Source organism: Nuphar pumila, chromosome 11, assembly GCF_984573655.1.
Source record: "Nuphar pumila chromosome 11, dmNupPumi1.hap1.1, whole genome shotgun sequence".
Lineage (NCBI taxonomy): Eukaryota > Viridiplantae > Streptophyta > Magnoliopsida > Nymphaeales > Nymphaeaceae > Nuphar > Nuphar pumila.
In genome coordinates, this window is record NC_143259.1 from 102367041 (window position 1) to 102384413 (window position 17373).

Here is a 17373-nt window from a genome sequence, read left to right on the forward strand (position 1 = left end):
GATCACTGATAAGAGGTATCTTGTGTATTTTTATTTCTTTATGGTCTTTTAATTATGAAAATTTTATTTTGATTATATGGATAGTTATAATTAAATCAGTGTATGATGATTTAATTTGCAAGCTTGATGTGATTATGTGTCTTTAACAAAATCAATCCTAAGGGGGTAGACTTGATCTAGGAGACTAAATTTAATGATAATTTTTTATTGATTTTTTTTTATGTATACTCATAACCGTGCGAACGTTCCCAAGAACTAACAAGAGTAGAGAATTTTTCTTATAAATGCCCAGTCTGGCCGAGATGGCGACTATGAATATCCAGACACAGACTGCTCAGCCTACGACATATATGCACCCTACATATGTTATGACTTCAAACACTGGTACAGTGACGTATGAGAAATTCTTGAAGTTGGATTCTCCAACTTTTTCCAAAAATGCTAACCATGAAGCCGCTGAAAGCTGGGTCGAGGAGATCGAGCGTGCGTTCCTTGTTCTGTCCATACCAAAGGACAAGCAAACAGATTTTGGCACATATCGTCTGAAAGGTGATGCCAAGATGTGGTGGGACACTGTGCGGAAGGTAAAGTATGCTACGATGAGTTCATTCCCTAGGAGACCTTCTGAGAGGAGTTCTTGGAGGCCTACTTTCTCTCATTCGATAGGGAAAGGATGTACCCACAGTTTCTTGAGTTGACTAAGGGAAACATGAGTTTGATGGATTATACCACCAAATTTCGGAGCCTGGAGCGATACTATCCCAACTTGTTTGCCGATGACAAGGTGAGGGTAACAAAATATGTGAGGGGGCTCAAGGACGGGTTATGTGTTCGGGTTATGACTAGCCGTTCTATGATACTTAGTGACATCATTGAGTCGGTTTTCATCCTTAATGATGTGTGGGAGAGATTTAAGGGAGGATAGTCAAAGAAGGGTGGCAACAATAATGGTGGAGCTCAAATGAACCGACCTGTTGGTAGCAAGACACAAGTGGCGCATAACAAGAAATAAAAGACCTAGCAGGGGAACTACCAGAACCATCCTCAGTAGAAGCAAAAGTAGGAGAAGGCACAACAGACGTGGAAGAGATGCAATAAGAGTCATCCTATCAGATATTGTCCTCTCTTCAAGGGGCTCTGATATCAATGCAAGCAACCCGGACATGTCGCCCAATACTGCACGAACAAGCCAGGAGCCCAGGGCTACCAACAGCAGCAACAACCACAAAGAAAGACTAATGGACAGGTGTATGCTGCTATAGACATGGAGCAGGATAACCATACCGATCTGATCGAAGGTATTATTATAATTGTTGATCATCTTGCTTAAGTCATGTCTGATTCGGGGGCAACCCACTCTTTTATATCTTCTTTTTTTGCTGAGTTACTTGACATTCCACCATCTAGTTTAGAGACCGCGTTAGAAGTCACTTCTTCGATGAGTGTATCTACTCGATGTGCTAAGTATCGACCTGCAATTCGAGTAGTTATTGAGGGACACGAGTTGTCAGCTGATCTTATTATACTCGAGATGATATTCTATGATGTCATTTTGGGTATGGATTGGCTATCATGGCATAACATGACTCTTCAATGTCGAGGCAAGAAGGTCTGCTTAGAGTAACTCGATCTATCAACGTTGGTATTTCAAGCGACTATGCTAGTGGGTGAGGTGACGATCGTATCCGCGATGAAGATCTCCAAGTACTGCAAGTAGGGTTGTATGTGTTCTTGACTAGTATGTCCACTACAAATAACCAAGAGACACCATTAGAATAGTTGGACATGGTAAGTGAGTTTTTTGATGTCTTTCTAAAAGACTTACCAGGTTTACTACCTCACCGAGAGATCGATTTAATGTCTGGTACGATACTGGTGTCTCAAGCACCGTATTGTATGTCACATGTTAAGCTCATGGAATTGAAAAAGCAATTGCAAGAGCCTCTTGATAAGGGTTTTATCAGGTCGAGTGTGTCACCTTAGGATACATCAGTTTTATTTGTCAAGAAGAAGGATAGATCTATGAGATTTTGCATCAATTAATGCATGTTGAATCAGGTGACTGTGAAAAATAAGTATTATTTGCCCAAGATTGATGACATGTTTGATTAGTTATGCATAGCGAAGGTGTTCTTGAAGATTGATCTTCGTTCAAGATATCACCAGTTGAGAATCAAGGCAGAGGACATTCTAAAGATAGCTTTCAAGTCCAAATACAGGCATTATGAGTTTTTGGTGATATCATTTGGACTCACGAATGCCTCAACTACATTTATGGACTCGATGAATTGAGTATTTCAGTTATGGCTAAATCAATTCATCATTGTGTTCATTGATGACATCCTGATATACTCAAAGAGTGTGGAGGAACATAAAGAGCATATGAGGATTGTTTTACAGATACTCAAAAAATATAAGCTTTATACTAAGTTCTCTAAGTGTGAGTTCTGGCTCGATAGAGTGATGTTCTTCAGACACATTATTTCAGGTAATTGTATTGAGGTGGATTCAGCTAAGATAAAGGCAATGTTGTCTTGGGAGCAGCTGAAGACAGTCATGGAGATCAGAAGCTTCTTGGAATTGGCAGGGTATTATCGTTGATTCATCTAGGACTTATTTCATATAGTTGCTTCAATGACGAAGCTATTATAGAAATGGGTGAAGATTGTTTGTACATTACGTTGCGATGTGAGCTTTTAAGAGCTAAAGAAGAGGTTGACCTTTGCTTCAGTTTTGACCTTACCTTCAGGGTCAGGAGGGTTCATGAAGTATAGTGATGCCTCGAGAACCAGACTAGGTTGTGTCTTGATGCAGCATGGGAAGGTCATTACTTACGCTTTTGGACAACTGAAGGTGCATGAGAAGAACTACCTGATGCATGACTTGGAGTTAACAACCATTGTCATTGCATTAAAAATTAGTCCCACTACCTATACGGAGAACAAATTAAGGTTTTGTTTAAAGACAAGAGTTTTAAGTAAATTTTTTCACAAAAAGGATCTGAACTTAAGACAACGTAAGTAGTTAGAATTCTTTAAGGACTATGAGTTTACTATCGCTTGCCATCTGGGTAAAGTGAATGTAGAGGCAGATACACTGAGTAGGAAGACATCGGTTTTGGCAACCGACTTAATTGGTCAGAGTTTGGACTTATTTGAGGAATTTGTCAAGTAGAAGCCATTTATATACGAAGCCGGACACATCTATTGTGTAGAAATGAGGGTGCAACCCAATATCATTGATCGTATTAAGGAGCTACAGTCAGTTGATTCGGTCTTTGAGAAGTTATGTGAGAGCGCTCAAAAGTTGAATGTGCAGTTCCATTATAAGGAGGACATGACCATTATGTTTGGGGATAGATGGTGGGTTCTGAAGGCTCTTTGAGAGGAGATGATAAGTGAGACTCACAGGTTGAAGTATTTTGTTCATGTTGGTAGCACCAAGATGTCCAAGGACTTGCAGAGAACATATTGGTGGAACAGGATGAAAGGAGATATTACAGAGTTTGTGTCTCAATATCTTACTTGTCTGCAAGTTAAGATCTAGCACCAGAGGCTTGGTAGACTATTACAATCTCTGGATATTCTCGAGTGAAAGTTGAATGACATATCAATGGACTTTATCATGGGTTTACCAAGGACCTGTCAGCAGCATGATGCCATCTGGGTGATAGTAGAGCTACTGACGAAGAGTACACAATTTTTGTCAATCATAGTGAGTCAGAATTTGAAGAGCTTGACAGACCCATACATAGATGAGATTGTTAGACTTCACGAGGTACTATTTTTTATCGTGTTAGATCAAGATTCTCTCATTACATCTTGTTTTTGACGTCAGTTACAGAAAGCTCTAAGTACCAAACTGAAGTTTTCAGCACAACTTTTCATTCACACACCGATGGGCATACAAAGTGTATGATCCAGACTCTTGAGGATATACTGAGAGTGTGCCCGCTGGATTGAGTAGGAGATTAGGATAATCATGTGAAGCTTGCAGAGTTTTCATACAACAGCTACCATGTTAGTATTGGTATGTCACCGTATGAAACTCTATATGGTAGACCTTATAGATTTCTGGTGTGTTGGGATTAGGTTAGTGGTAGAGCAGTGGAGTCTTTAGAGGCAATCCAACATTATTCAGATTAGATGTGGATGATTCACCAATGATGAATTGCTGCACAAAGCCGACAAAAGAGTTATGTCAACCAACGATGTAGGCAACTTAGTTTTGCAGTGGACGAGTACATGTTTATTCAGATATCGCCTACGAAGAGTGTTTTTAAGTTCAGAAAAAAGGGAAAGCTTAGTCCTCAATACACTGAACCCTTTGAGATTCTTTAGCGAGTTGGTGAGTCACCTTATCGAGTAGCACTTTCACCTTAGTTTTTTGAGATCTACAATATTTTTCACATCATGATGTTGAGGAAATATGTATCAGGCCTCTCATATGTTATTTAGTATGAGGCAGTCGAAGTACAACCATATTTGATGACGGAGGAGAGACCAATGGAGATTATAGATTGCTAGGAGCATATACTTCAGAGTAGGATAATTTTGTTCGTGAAAGTACAGTGGCAACATCATGGACTGGATGAGTGCACATGGGAGCCTGAAGCCGATATACACGAATATTACCATTTTTATTTGGTACGTTATAATTTTGTGGATGAATATCTTTTGAGAGAGTAGGGATGTAATATCTCGTAAATTTTTCTTAAATTTAAAATTTTAATAAATGTAGATTTTATTGAAAGAACATAATTTTTATATGGATATCGATATACTATGCTAGCGTTAGTGGATCTTAATATGGATCTTAGATCCATTTCCAAGATCCATGATCCATTTATGATATGGATATTGGATCTTATGCTAAGATCCATGATCCATTTATGGTATGGATCTTGGATCTGATATCTAGATCCATGATCCATTCATGGTATGGATCTTGGACCTGATGCCGAGACCCATAACCCATTAGTGATATGGATCTTGGACTCATTGTCAAGATCCATAATCCAAGTATGATTAAGGTAAACTATATTATTTAAAAAAAACTATATATATATATATATATATATATATATATATATGAATAGGTGGAGAATATAAGAGTTCTTATTTAAATAGAACTCTTCTAATGATAAAACACTAGGGGGCGCGCAACCCGCCTTATGGGGAGTCCCCATGTCTTTTAAAACCCCATCAGCCCCTCTCTCTGAAAATTAGATTTTGAGAGAGAGGAGACGGTTGAACAAGAGAGAGAAAAAAAGCGAGGAAGAGAGAGAGAGAGAGAGGGTGTTACCTTCTTCTATTTTTCATGTATTTACAATAAAAGGGTATAGGTTCTTCTTTTTTCTCGATAGAACAAGGGTTTAGCATGACTTAAATCACATAGGTTTAAAGAAAAATTGAATATGTGATTTTTTATATGTATACAATATATATTTTCAGCATTCTTGATGCTTGAATCTGATTTTTTGTATTCCTGAACATGCTTGTAATTTTTTGAATTGTATAAAATATGTACTTTCAGCGTTCTAGATGCTTGAATCTGGTTTTCTACATTCTTGAACATGTCTGCAATTTTTTGCATGCATAAAATATATTTTTTCAACTTTCTTGATGCTTGAATATGATTTTTTGCGTTCTTAGACAGATTTACAACATAAAATATATATATATATATGTTGTCTACATTCTTGAATAGTTTTTGCTGCATGAAAACATGTATATCAGCCTGCGATTTGGATTGTATTCACAGCATAAAAACATGTATATCAGTTTGCGTGTTTAATTATGTTCACAGCACCAATATACATGTATATCAACCTGTGATTTGGGTTGTGACAGGGCAAAGGCCCAAAATTGTTATTTCATGCGGATTTACATAATTGCTCTTGTGTGAAGAACTTTTAATTAATTAAAATGGTAAAAGAGACAAAACAGTGTAGTAATTTTTTTTTTGTCCCTCTAAAAGGGTGAAAATCTTAGATGGTGGTCATGAGGGACTGTGAGGATACTAAACACCATGTGCATTTATTGTCTCCAAGAACTTGATGTGTGATTCATGTTTTCAGCCACGGTTGTAGAAAACTTCAACTACTTTACTTGGGGTAGTATTGTTAACTCAAGTGTAGTTATTGGTATACCAAGAAAGTAGCGTCAATGGATGTGGATTTTCTTGATGTCCAGACATTAGGTAAAAATTCTTAATGTTTTGATTGATGGTGTGAATTCTTGATATAGATCGAGGAACATGTGTAGAACCTAAAATTTGCTCATTTTTAGTATCTGAAGATTGTTAAGAAAGTGAAAACTAAAAATTGGGCGTGCATTTAACTAGAGATATGTATGCAAAAGAAAATATTGATTAATGAACTTCAAAGATATTCATGTATGATGTACCAATTTCATGCATCTTAAAATATTTGTTTTAGCATGAAACTCCTATTTGCTTGCTTGAACTGCTTAGATGGTAAGTTTGTTCTGATGATATGTGTTGTTTGACAGAGCCCTCTTAAATTTGTTGTCATTTTCTTACTGTTGAAATTTGAGAGGGTCTCATACGAGGTCATCGATTCTTACCACATTTAAAAAAAATATTTTTCAGGTATTGAGGCACCGTGATGGAGGGACTGGCTGGCTGAAGGTTATGAAAGCTATGATTTGGTGGCCGGGGTCCTTACGTACACTAAAGATTTTGTTTTGATATGAAAACTGTGTGGAACTTAATTGAAATTTTTTGATTGAGTAAATGTGATTTCAGTTTATGGTTTAAATTTATTCTATGTTTGAAATGGTTGATGGGTTGTGAATATTAAATCTGTAATATGTCTCGGGTCTTTGGAATGCTTTCCATAATTGTTTAAAAAAAAATTTATGTATTTTTTGATGGTCAATCCGGGGTCGTTACAACAAGTGACATCTTTTCCTTTGAGGTTTCTTTACATGAGTTTTATCCCAACTCAACCTTGTAGCTATCATATTTACAATAAGAGTATCTTCACTAAGTTAACATATGGCCTATTTGGACCATTAGTTTATCATGCAATGAAGATTACCGACACTAGTTTGTTTAAGTGGTTTCACATTGTTTTCAGTGATCCTCTCTTCAATAATTGTTGGAAATGATGGGATGTTCGCAAGATGAATGAGCTCAATAGTTGATGGTTGAGATAGATGCACATTAGCCACAACAGTTTCATTATTTCATTCTTGTACATCACTTTCGACAATATTTTGTACATCACTTCGGAATGCCACTTGATATTTAACTATGCATCATTCAACTTCTTGCTTAACTTCGCAAACATTATCAATTTGTGTAGCTTTACTATCAACTAAGTAAATATTGCTCTTATATAACATTGATTGTACATTATCGTACAAGAAATGTATTCATATATCTTCTCTATCTAATTTTAGAATGCACTCATAAAATACTTGAGTCAAAGTCAACGAAGTAAATGTTTCTCCTATTCCCAAATATAACTTAAAAATACATATAAAATACATGAGTCATGTCAAGTCAACTAAGTACATGTTGCCCCCAATAAAATAGGGCTCCCAATCATAACCTAAAAATATATATAAAATACATGAGTCAAGCCAAGTGGGATATCCAACAAAAAGCATAACCCAAGTTTAGGAGTTTATTGCCACCAAAAAATACATAAAAATACTTGAATCAAGTATGGGATATCCAACACAACATATTACTCAAACCCAACTCGCATATTACTAATGTCAGGCTCGGATCGATCGGAATACTAGGTGGGTTTGCATTTTTGCGCCCATTCCCATGTGTTTCTGTTTGGGTCAGGTCGAATATCAGATACAAACCTGACCAGTCAGCCTCCCCCAATGGTTACATCTTTATTGGATAAGAGTTCATGATAAAATAAGTTACCATGTATGCTTCATGAATATATATTGTTTCTTCGTCCTATTCTAATTCGAAAACTTGAAAGTGGCTTGCTACACGTAACTTCTGAATGATGCCATTTTCTTGTAAGGACCACCACATTTCCATCGGCTAAAAGGGGCTGCGCCTTAAAGAGCTCAACAATGATAAAATAAGGTCCAAATTTTCGCGTACTCCATGTGCCTACTATTCACAAACAAGTGACGACAAAATGCACGCAAACAACAGTTCAAAGGCGGCTTTTACGTGTGGTGATTGGAGCCATACATTAACTGTCTTAATTCTATCATATCTTTTGGAGCTATTGGTACGAGTGCGATGGGTGCAGCATGCTAGTTTCAGAAAATAATATGAGTGCAGAAATATATATATATATATAATGGGTAGGTGCCTAAGGCTTTTTTGTGCTTATCGATACTTTGAAAATTTTATTTTTTTTATTTTTTTTAAATCTAACTGTACAGCTGTGATTTACATGCTTCTGATTTCAACATCAAGTTAGGTTTTTATAAGATTCAAAAATCAATAGCTTAACATTTTAAAAAACATTTAATGCTTAAAAATTATATATTTTAAAAAAAAAAAAACGTGATCCAAGTATGATTTTCTAGCAAACCAATCATACAGAACACATCTGCAGGGTCAGATTTTTTAAAACCAACTTGAAAAATCTTATCCACAGATGGTAGGCATGTGGTAGGCACAAAAAGCATTATGCACCTACCCATATATATATATATAGATAGATAGATAGATAGATAGATAGATAGATAGATAGAGAGAGAGAGAGAGACTACAATATGAAAACTGAAAATATAATAACTAATGTGTGAACCATGATTTTCATAAGTTTTTTTGTTCTTTTCTCTTGAATCTAACCATACAGATATGCATGCTTGGTTTTATAAGAACCAGCTCTTGATTCATCAGATTTTGATGCATAAAAGAGATTTTTTTAAAGCTTTAAAATCAATGGCTCATATTATCTTAATAAATATTCAAGCATTCAAAAATAACATTTTTTCATATAAAATACATGGTTCAATGGTTGATTCCTAGCAAATTCATCATGCCAAGCACATCCACATGATTGAATTTGAAAAAAAAAATTATTAAAAATGCTCATACTTTTCTCATATTTTAGTGACTCTCTCTCTCTCTCTCTCTCTCTCTCTCTCTCTCTCTCTCTCTATATATATATATATATATATATATATATATATATATATATATATATATATATATATATATATATATATATGCTGATTCAAACCGAGATGGAAGTGAAGTTTGACCTTGAGAGAGAGAGAGAGATAGAGAGAGAGAGTCAATTAGGGTTGATTGAGTCCAATTTTACACTGACCAAAGTGCGGTTGATGGCACCCAACACTGTGGAAGTCACGTTGCCAGCACCCACCCAGTTGTGATGTCCCTTTTAGTTATAATGAACAACACAGTTCATTAAGTTGTATATTACATCATTGCACATGATCTAAGCCAAGTCAGAAAAAAATTAGCACATTCTACTTTCCATGAGAAAGGGAATGCAATAAAGATTTTGGATTCAACAAAAGGAAGATTGATATGGTAAGACACAATACTTTACCAAAGGACCATTAATGACTCAAGAGGGCTTTTCTATATGAAAATGGATACAATCTACACTCCTAGGATGTCCATCATGGAGTCCCAATAGGAGGAATGCTCTGCTCATTCCTAAAGAAATTTTCAGGATCTACCCTTCCCTTCACTAGTGCCAACCTTTTAAAATTGCCCTTAAAGTACTTCTGACCCCAACCCCTGGAGTCCCAATAGCCGAGGTTCCCTTTTACATCCATACCCAAGTCAAGATCCCTATAATTTATGTAGGCACTCCTTGGGTTGTCTGAAACGTAAGGACCCATGAACTCATACAACTCCCTCATCCAATCCATCTTAGATTCCTCCTCTTCTCTCTCTTTCCACTTCAGCAAGTACTGTATGTTGTAGAGATTCCCGTGCCTGTGTGGAAATGGAAGCTCACTTTCCGACACACCACTCATTTTTCCACCATGAGGATCCAAGATCACAAAAACAGTTTCTTGTTGCTGCACCCTATCCCACACCCCTCCCCAAACTCTTTTTGGGATTGGTCTTTTAACAAAGTCTGATTTTCCCTTGAAATAAACCTTCTCTCTGTTTTTTCTGTCCAACAGCATCTTCATTGATGAATTTCGAGAAAACCAATTAAAGTATACGACAGATTCTATCCAATTCATCTCTTTACAATCTTCATACTTCAAACCCATCTCAGGAAACTTCTCATCCATCAATGGTATAAGCTCTCTGGCAGGACCAAGAAACAGAGAATTGAATCCAACTATAACAAATCTCTCTCCTGTATTCCTTTCCTTAACTTGAAATATTACTCTGATGAAGAGATCTTCATGAAGCTTGTGGGCAACATGTTGCCATCTATGAACAAGATGAATTGCTTTTCTTTTTACCTTCTTATGGACAGTGAACACAGTAACAGTTTGAGGAACAGGTACCAACTTGATCTTCCATGCAATGATCACACCAAAACTGGTCCCCCCGCCTCCTCTAATTGCCCAAAATAGATCCTCACCCATTGATTCTCTATCAAGAATTCTTCCATGCACATCAACAATTCGAGCATTGACAATGTGATCCGCAGCAATGCCGTACTTTCTCGACAACATGCCAATCCCACCTCCGGCTACGTGCCCACTCATTCCAACAGTGGAACATATCCCAGCAGGGAAACCATGGTTGCTGCTTATCTCTGCAATTTTATAGTAAACCTCACCTAGAGTTGCACCACCTTCCACCCATAAAGTATAGTCCTCTGTATCAATGATTATATTTCTGAATTCTATGAGATCCATGATAATAAATGGAGTTTTTGAGGCATAGGATAGACCTTCGTAGTCGTGACCACCACTTCTAGCTCTGATTTGGATATTGTGCTCTTTGCAACATATGACAGAGGCTTGGATTTCAGCCTCTGTTTGGGGAGTTATGAGGAACACAGGCTTGAGTGCATCAGCAGCAGCAGAAGAGAACCGAAGGTTTTGCATGGAGAAATTGAGGAGAAAGGAGTAAGTGGAAGTGTTGGGGGTGTGGAGGATGGCATCAATTGAGGTTGGTGGGATGGAATTGTGGAGGAGGCAGGAGTGGAAGGACTCTGGGTCTATGCTCGCAAGGAGAGGTGAGAAAATGAGGAAGAGAAAGAAGGCAGCAGCTGCCAAGGATGCCATTGCATCATGCACAGAGATAATGCAAGGTGGCTTTATATGCCTATCTTTCACATTTTGTGAGGTCCCCTTGGAATTTGACGTAATTGTGAGCCGTACTGCTATTAGGCCAAGTCTCGTTTTTTTTTTAGGAAAATTTTTCAGGTACCCCTGAAACTTTTTGGTCTAATTCATGTGCATACCAAAAGTTTGAGAGTAGGGTTTATCAAATTCCCCCAATCTTGAATTAAGGTTTGGTTTAATTTGGGTTAAACGCTAACTTATGTTTTAAATTTATCATTTTAACCAGATAACTCATGAATTGAATTACTAATTTACCTATATTCTAGAAGGTTGAACAAAGTTTGACGGTAAGGTATGGCTGTCAAGAAAATATATTTAATTTAAAAAAGTTAAGCAACTCTAAAAAACAGTTATACAACCACATTTAAATTACTACAAAGCCCAAACCCAAAAAAAATATTATTTTGGTCAGGTTAGGGTATAACCTGCTAGGTCGGGACCTGACTCATTGACAACCCTAATGCTAATCAACATAGCAATGACCCCTCCACGTTTAGAAACTTGAAACTTCAAGCGACTCAATTATGCTCTCAGTGGGTCAGGTCACTATTGAATTGATTAGCTTTCTGGAAATTAAATAGGTTATATAATTTTTTTATAAACATTTTTAATAATTTTTTAATTGGTGTAGTGGTTAGTGTTTTTATTTTATATTGAGGAGGTCAAGAGTTCAAATATCATTGTAATCAATAAAGTTTTTACACTAAATACATTTGTTTAAGCCCTACAGTCAAACTTTGTTATGACTTCTAGAATAGGGGTAAATTAGTAATTCATCTCATGAGTTACAATGATAAATTTATAACATGAGTTAGTCTTAACCAAGACCAACCCAGTGTTAATTCATGATTGGGAGAATTTTCTTAACTCAGGTAAAAACTTTGGCTTGAATTTACAATCTCTCAAACTTTTGGCATGCTCATGAATGAGACCCAAAAGTTTGGAGGGTATTTGAATTTTTTATTTATTTATTTAGATTTCTCTGGTGAATTAAGTCAATACTCTCTCTCTCTCTCTCTCTCTCTCTCTCTCTATATATATATATATATATATATATATGCCATTTTCGTGGTGCATCCATGGTGACACAATAGGACACACTGGGACACACGAACATGAACAGGACATGTACATATAATATTTTAACATTATTTTAACATTTTTATTATTTTAAGGGTTTATTTTAATAAAAGTATATTTTTAACATTAAAATATCAAAACATAGTTTTTAATTGATTAAACAATTAAAACATTTTGTATCCTCGTGTCTTATTTTTTAAAAAAAATATTGAACTTGCAAGTCGAACTTGTGTCATGCATGTCCACGTCTCTCTCTCTCTCTCTCTCTCTCTCTCTCTCTCTCTCTCTCTCTCTCTCTCTATATATATATATATATATATATATATATATATATATATATATATATAGGATCACTAGAATATGTTAACTGGAGATATGTGAACCAGAGTGTGAAATTGCCATCTTGACACTTTTTTTGCAAATCCAATCTTGTGGATGCATTAGGAATGGCCCATTTTCTAGGAATCTTGTTAGATCATGTCATTTTGATGAAAAATGTGATTTCTGGATGCTTGAATATTTATGAAAATTGTGAGCCCTTAATTTTCAAGCTTTAAAAGATACTTTTTATGCATCTTAATCGAATGATCCAAGAGTTTGTTTCTATAAAGCCAAGCATTTAGATCACATCCTTGTGATAAAATTTAAGTTCATACTCCAGTTAACATATTGTAGTGGGGTGTGTAGGAGCACCTGCACCCACCTAGTAGAAAGCATCTTCTCAGCCAGGCTTCATAGATGTATTCAACATAGTTTATTTGGTAGTGGATAAGGTTTTTTAAACAAAAAATAAAATTTTTTAAATCATGAAACTTTGGTACATTAATGGAAATAGGCAGTAGGTGCTTTGAGAGCAGTATATATATAAGAGTAGTGTTCCGAGAGCACCACTCTTACCTAATAAAAGCTTTGATTTTTCAAAGTTCGTGAGTTGTTTTGTTGATCAGACCTTATAGATGTGATCTACATGTATTTTTTAGTAGGAAACAAGTTTTGGATCATGTGATTGTGATAATTGCTTAAGTTTTTCAAGACCTTAAAGAAATCCATGGCAAACAATGTATTAAAGTTTTGTGATTTTAAATATCTTTATATATATAGAGAGAGAGAAAACATTATTCAAATTATGATTCCTATGAAATAAAATATGTTGTGAAGAGTGATTGAGAAGATGCAACCTACATCTACGATTTCTATACTAGGCGGGTTTAGGTAGTCAAGAACATCCTAACATCACTCCTAATTTTCCATGGAGCAGGCTTAAGTTTGTTATATTGTGAAGTTGTCCATGCATGGGATCCAGAGTGATGCAAATCCCACACCTACTAACATAACGGTCCAACCAGGTCCATATCCAAATGGGACAAGACCTGGTGCTAGAATCTCTGTTTAGATAACTATGAGAATTTTACATTATTTTTTTCCTACATCAAGATGGGTTTCTCCGATGTAGAACGGTTCCGGTCTATGTATAACGATGTAAAACAGGCAGATCTGGTTTCGAGCTCAAAGAAATATAGAAAACCATCATCAAAATTTATAAAATTTTATAAAGGCAAACTAGAAATCATAACGAGAAAAACCCCATTTACAGATCAGAGAAACATCTTTGATGAGGGAGAAATCACTTCAGCAAGTTGAACCTTTATTCGAATCAAGATTATCACTCAAGAAATACAGGTTCTACATGCGGGCTTCAAGAAAATAGAAATTCATGGTGAAAATTTATAAAATTTATACCACAAAAAGTAAACATGCAGATGAATCAGTAGCTTTTTACGGATCATCAATACGATCTACGGTTAAGGAGAAATCGTTCTGACAAGTTGACCCAGCCCTGAATCGGGTATGTAGGTCTAAGAAATACAGATATTGTTGTTGGATCAAAGAAGCATAGAAATCTACTGTAAAAATTTATAAAAATTGCACAGATTGAAGTAGACATTCTGACGAACATGTTGCTTTTTACGGATCGTCGATTTAATCTTTGGTGAGGGAGATATGATTTCGGAAAGGTGCTCTTAGATTTTCACAACGTTTTCCCCACTCAGAAAATAGGTTTCGACTGTCTATATTATATCATGAAAATTTATTAGGAAACTAAAATTTCCCATGTCTCTCTCAAGGAAGAAGAAAGGTTTATTGATGAGATTTCTCAGGACAACTCAAAATTTGTCAAAGAAAGATGCAGTCTCGTCATACCCATGCTTATGTTGTTCCTCAATCTTTTGATCTCAACTTGGACTATAAGTAACATCCAAAGAACCAAGTTTCTCACATAATTAATTTGAGCCTTTGCCTCTAATGCTGAAAATGATAAAGGAGTCACCCATAATTTGCATTATACTAAGCAAATCTATGTTGGGTCAAGAGAGCCAAAGGTCAGCAAAAAATTTTAAAAATGTGAAAGATCGACATCGTCAGCAAAAAATTTCAAAAATATGAAAGATCAACATTATTTGTCATTTTACAAAACTGTATATACGGCAACATCAGACCAAAAGTCCAATTCGCAATCCCTTGAAAGATCAATATTGGAAGAGAGGAGGACGAAATAATAATATGGGTCATACTATACCTTAAGAGAAAAGTGGCATGGACCTATCCTCGCAGCACCTGAAGTGTATCACTTGTCAGATCCAAAGCACACATTATTCTCTACATCGGGTCAGAGATTCACAGAAGAAAAAACTACATCTCGATTAGGTTTACTCTCAACCTCTTAATGTTTGAAGTCATGCATTCATCGTTCTCACATTTTTTGAGCATGTGAATGAGTTGTCAGATTGTCTTTTGTAAATAGTTATTTACAAAATCCCCAAAAAAGCAAAAAATCTAAAAAAAATAAAAAATTCAAAAAAATAAAATTAAAATTTTTAAAAGGATTGCCCTATTTTTTGCTATAAATTTTGTTGTCATTTGAATGAATTTTGCCAATGAAATCATTGCATTTATGAAAAATTCACATGCACTTTATCTCACTCTTTACATCATTAGCAATGGCCAATTTTTTCATAATTGTGAAGAGAAAACTTAAATGTTAAGTCATTTATGAGAAGTCAACATAAGATGATTGAGCTTATATTAAAATAGAAGGATAAATTTCTTTATGAATCCTACAAATAGCAAAGGATGAATCATTCAAGGGCATATACAAACTCATATTCTATGGTTTAAGACCACGATGACCCATTTGAAGGAAAATCTCTTCAAATAGAAAGATGTCAATACTAACTTTTATTTTGTCTTTGCATCTTATTCTCTCTCTTGGTTGGTCATATAAACTTATCCATCTTATACTTATCATCCTTTTTTTTTCTTCTACGTCTTGTTTTCAATATCCTTAAAAAAGACTAAGTTGTCTATCTCATTATACAAAGAAAACCTATCCATTTAGGCCTTATCCTAGTGCAATTTTTTTATTTTATAAAGAAGGGAATCAAGAAAAAAAAGTTCTCACAAAAAAATTATCAAAAAGAAAAAAAATGTGAGAAAGTTCCAAAAACTCAATGTTTCCTCTACAATTAAAGATCTCAAGAGATGCCCAGGATTCCTTAACCCATTTTTTTTTCTTGAGCTTCACGTTCAAGAATGTCTTCTCCAACCTTCTTTGTACTTTTTGAGCCTCATGATACCTAAAATTTGAAAAAAAAATATTACCATCTATTCTTATTATTTCAAGTCTAATAACGCATGATAGTTGTTTCGTTCAAAGTATTTGAAAAATGGTTGGCCACTCAAAAATATTTAATATGGATCAGTTTGATGCAAGCCTTCGAGTGAGATGGTTAAAGTGTATTGAAATGGAAAGTCTCAAGCTTTTATGCACTTAGAGCTCTCATTTTCTGGCCTAAATGGCCAAAGGAGTCTTGCTTATTTGAAAGTTTCTAGATTTTCAATCTTTGTAAAATTAGATTGACAGCTATTGAAGCATGAACTTATACATGTACTGATATGACTAGTCACTTTTAAAGTCAAACAAAAGATTTATTCTAGTGAAGAATAGTGAGTTTGTTTATTTTATGATGACTTCAATTAGAGTAAAAAACTGGAAAGTGAAATCAAATCAATATTAGCAAATAATCAAACTATTGTTGAGTAATTCAAGTTACGTACACTTATTTTTGCATTCATTCTTCTCATGTTTGCAACACTTTCCATAGCAAACATCTAGTTAGATGAAAATTTTCATTTTCAATTTTTTTTCTCAGCATTTTTAGCAAGGGGTAGTTCATTTTTCAAACAAAATGGAGCATCATTTTTAAACTTAGATCATCATGCATATTGCGTTTCATATGTCTCATCTTGGTACCTAGTATTACATTATGCACTATTGTCATTCATAAATGTCATCTTTGTCTTAGCATTTATTTGCCATGAAGTTCTTTAAGATCATGACTTTATTGTCTCACCCATAGCATTTATATTGCAATCATTCATTCATGTTGTCTAATTTAACTCACAAATGTCTATAAGTTCATCTTACAACAAGATTTGTTCCAATTTTATCCAAATTATGTTTTTCACAATGCACGGATCACATAGTTTTTGCAATAAGTGTCATTTTGAGCTAATCTTTTAAAATATGTCTTTGTTTTACTATATTTTATCTTGCTTTTTCATCTTGAGACTGATGATTGGTTGTCGGCATGACCTTTTGCCTTGAATGGCTAATCATTACATCAAGAAGACCCTAGTGTGAAACAAAGTTTCTTCTTTGTCATGAGATTGATGGTTGGTCATCGACAAGACCCTCCCACCTTGAATGACTTACCATTAAGCTGATGAGTGAATAACGTCTAGAAATATATTTTGATTTTTCATGAGTAAAAATTTGTTTTAAGAACTTGCTTTGGGATCATTTTGATAAAAAATGGTCAAATCAAAACGTTTTATCATGCAACATCATGTCATGTCATATGCATTTTTATGCATATTACTAACAGGTTTTCTTACAACTAACATAGGTTTTAAGAAAATAATTGTCTCATGTCTCATTAGGAGAAGCCTACCCAGTCCTATCTTAGGATCACCCTGTAGATTGATG

General features: G+C 35.1%; 2 protein-coding genes across 2 annotated transcripts; one reads left to right on the plus strand and one right to left on the minus strand.

The window, feature by feature from the left end:
- Nucleotides 1-302: 302 nt before the first annotated feature.
- LOC149822638 (uncharacterized) lies at nt 303-925 on the plus strand. The gene is made up of 2 exons (XM_089980334.1): nt 303-584; nt 686-925. Exons 1-2 carry the CDS (start codon nt 303-305, stop codon nt 923-925), a joined length of 522 nt encoding a protein of 173 aa, XP_089836460.1.
- An 8535-nt stretch (nt 926-9460) lies between these two features.
- Nucleotides 9461-11192, minus strand: LOC149822639 (tetrahydroberberine oxidase-like). The gene has a single exon (XM_089979937.1). It carries the CDS (start codon nt 11184-11186, stop codon nt 9606-9608), a length of 1581 nt encoding a protein of 526 aa, XP_089836063.1. The 5' UTR covers nt 11187-11192; the 3' UTR covers nt 9461-9605.
- Nucleotides 11193-17373: the final 6181 nt, after the last annotated feature.

Excerpts from the sequence above, each read along its gene's own strand:
- LOC149822639 (XM_089979937.1), bottom strand. The coding sequence starts at position 11,186 with ATGGCATCCTTGGCAGCTGCTGCCTTCTTTCTCTTCCTCATTTTCTCA.
- LOC149822638 (XM_089980334.1), top strand. The coding sequence starts at position 303 with ATGGCGACTATGAATATCCAGACACAGACTGCTCAGCCTACGACATAT. Across the intron at positions 585-685 it reads GGTGGGACACTGTGCGGAAG|TTTCTTGAGTTGACTAAGGG; the intron begins GTAAAGTATGCT and ends ATGTACCCACAG.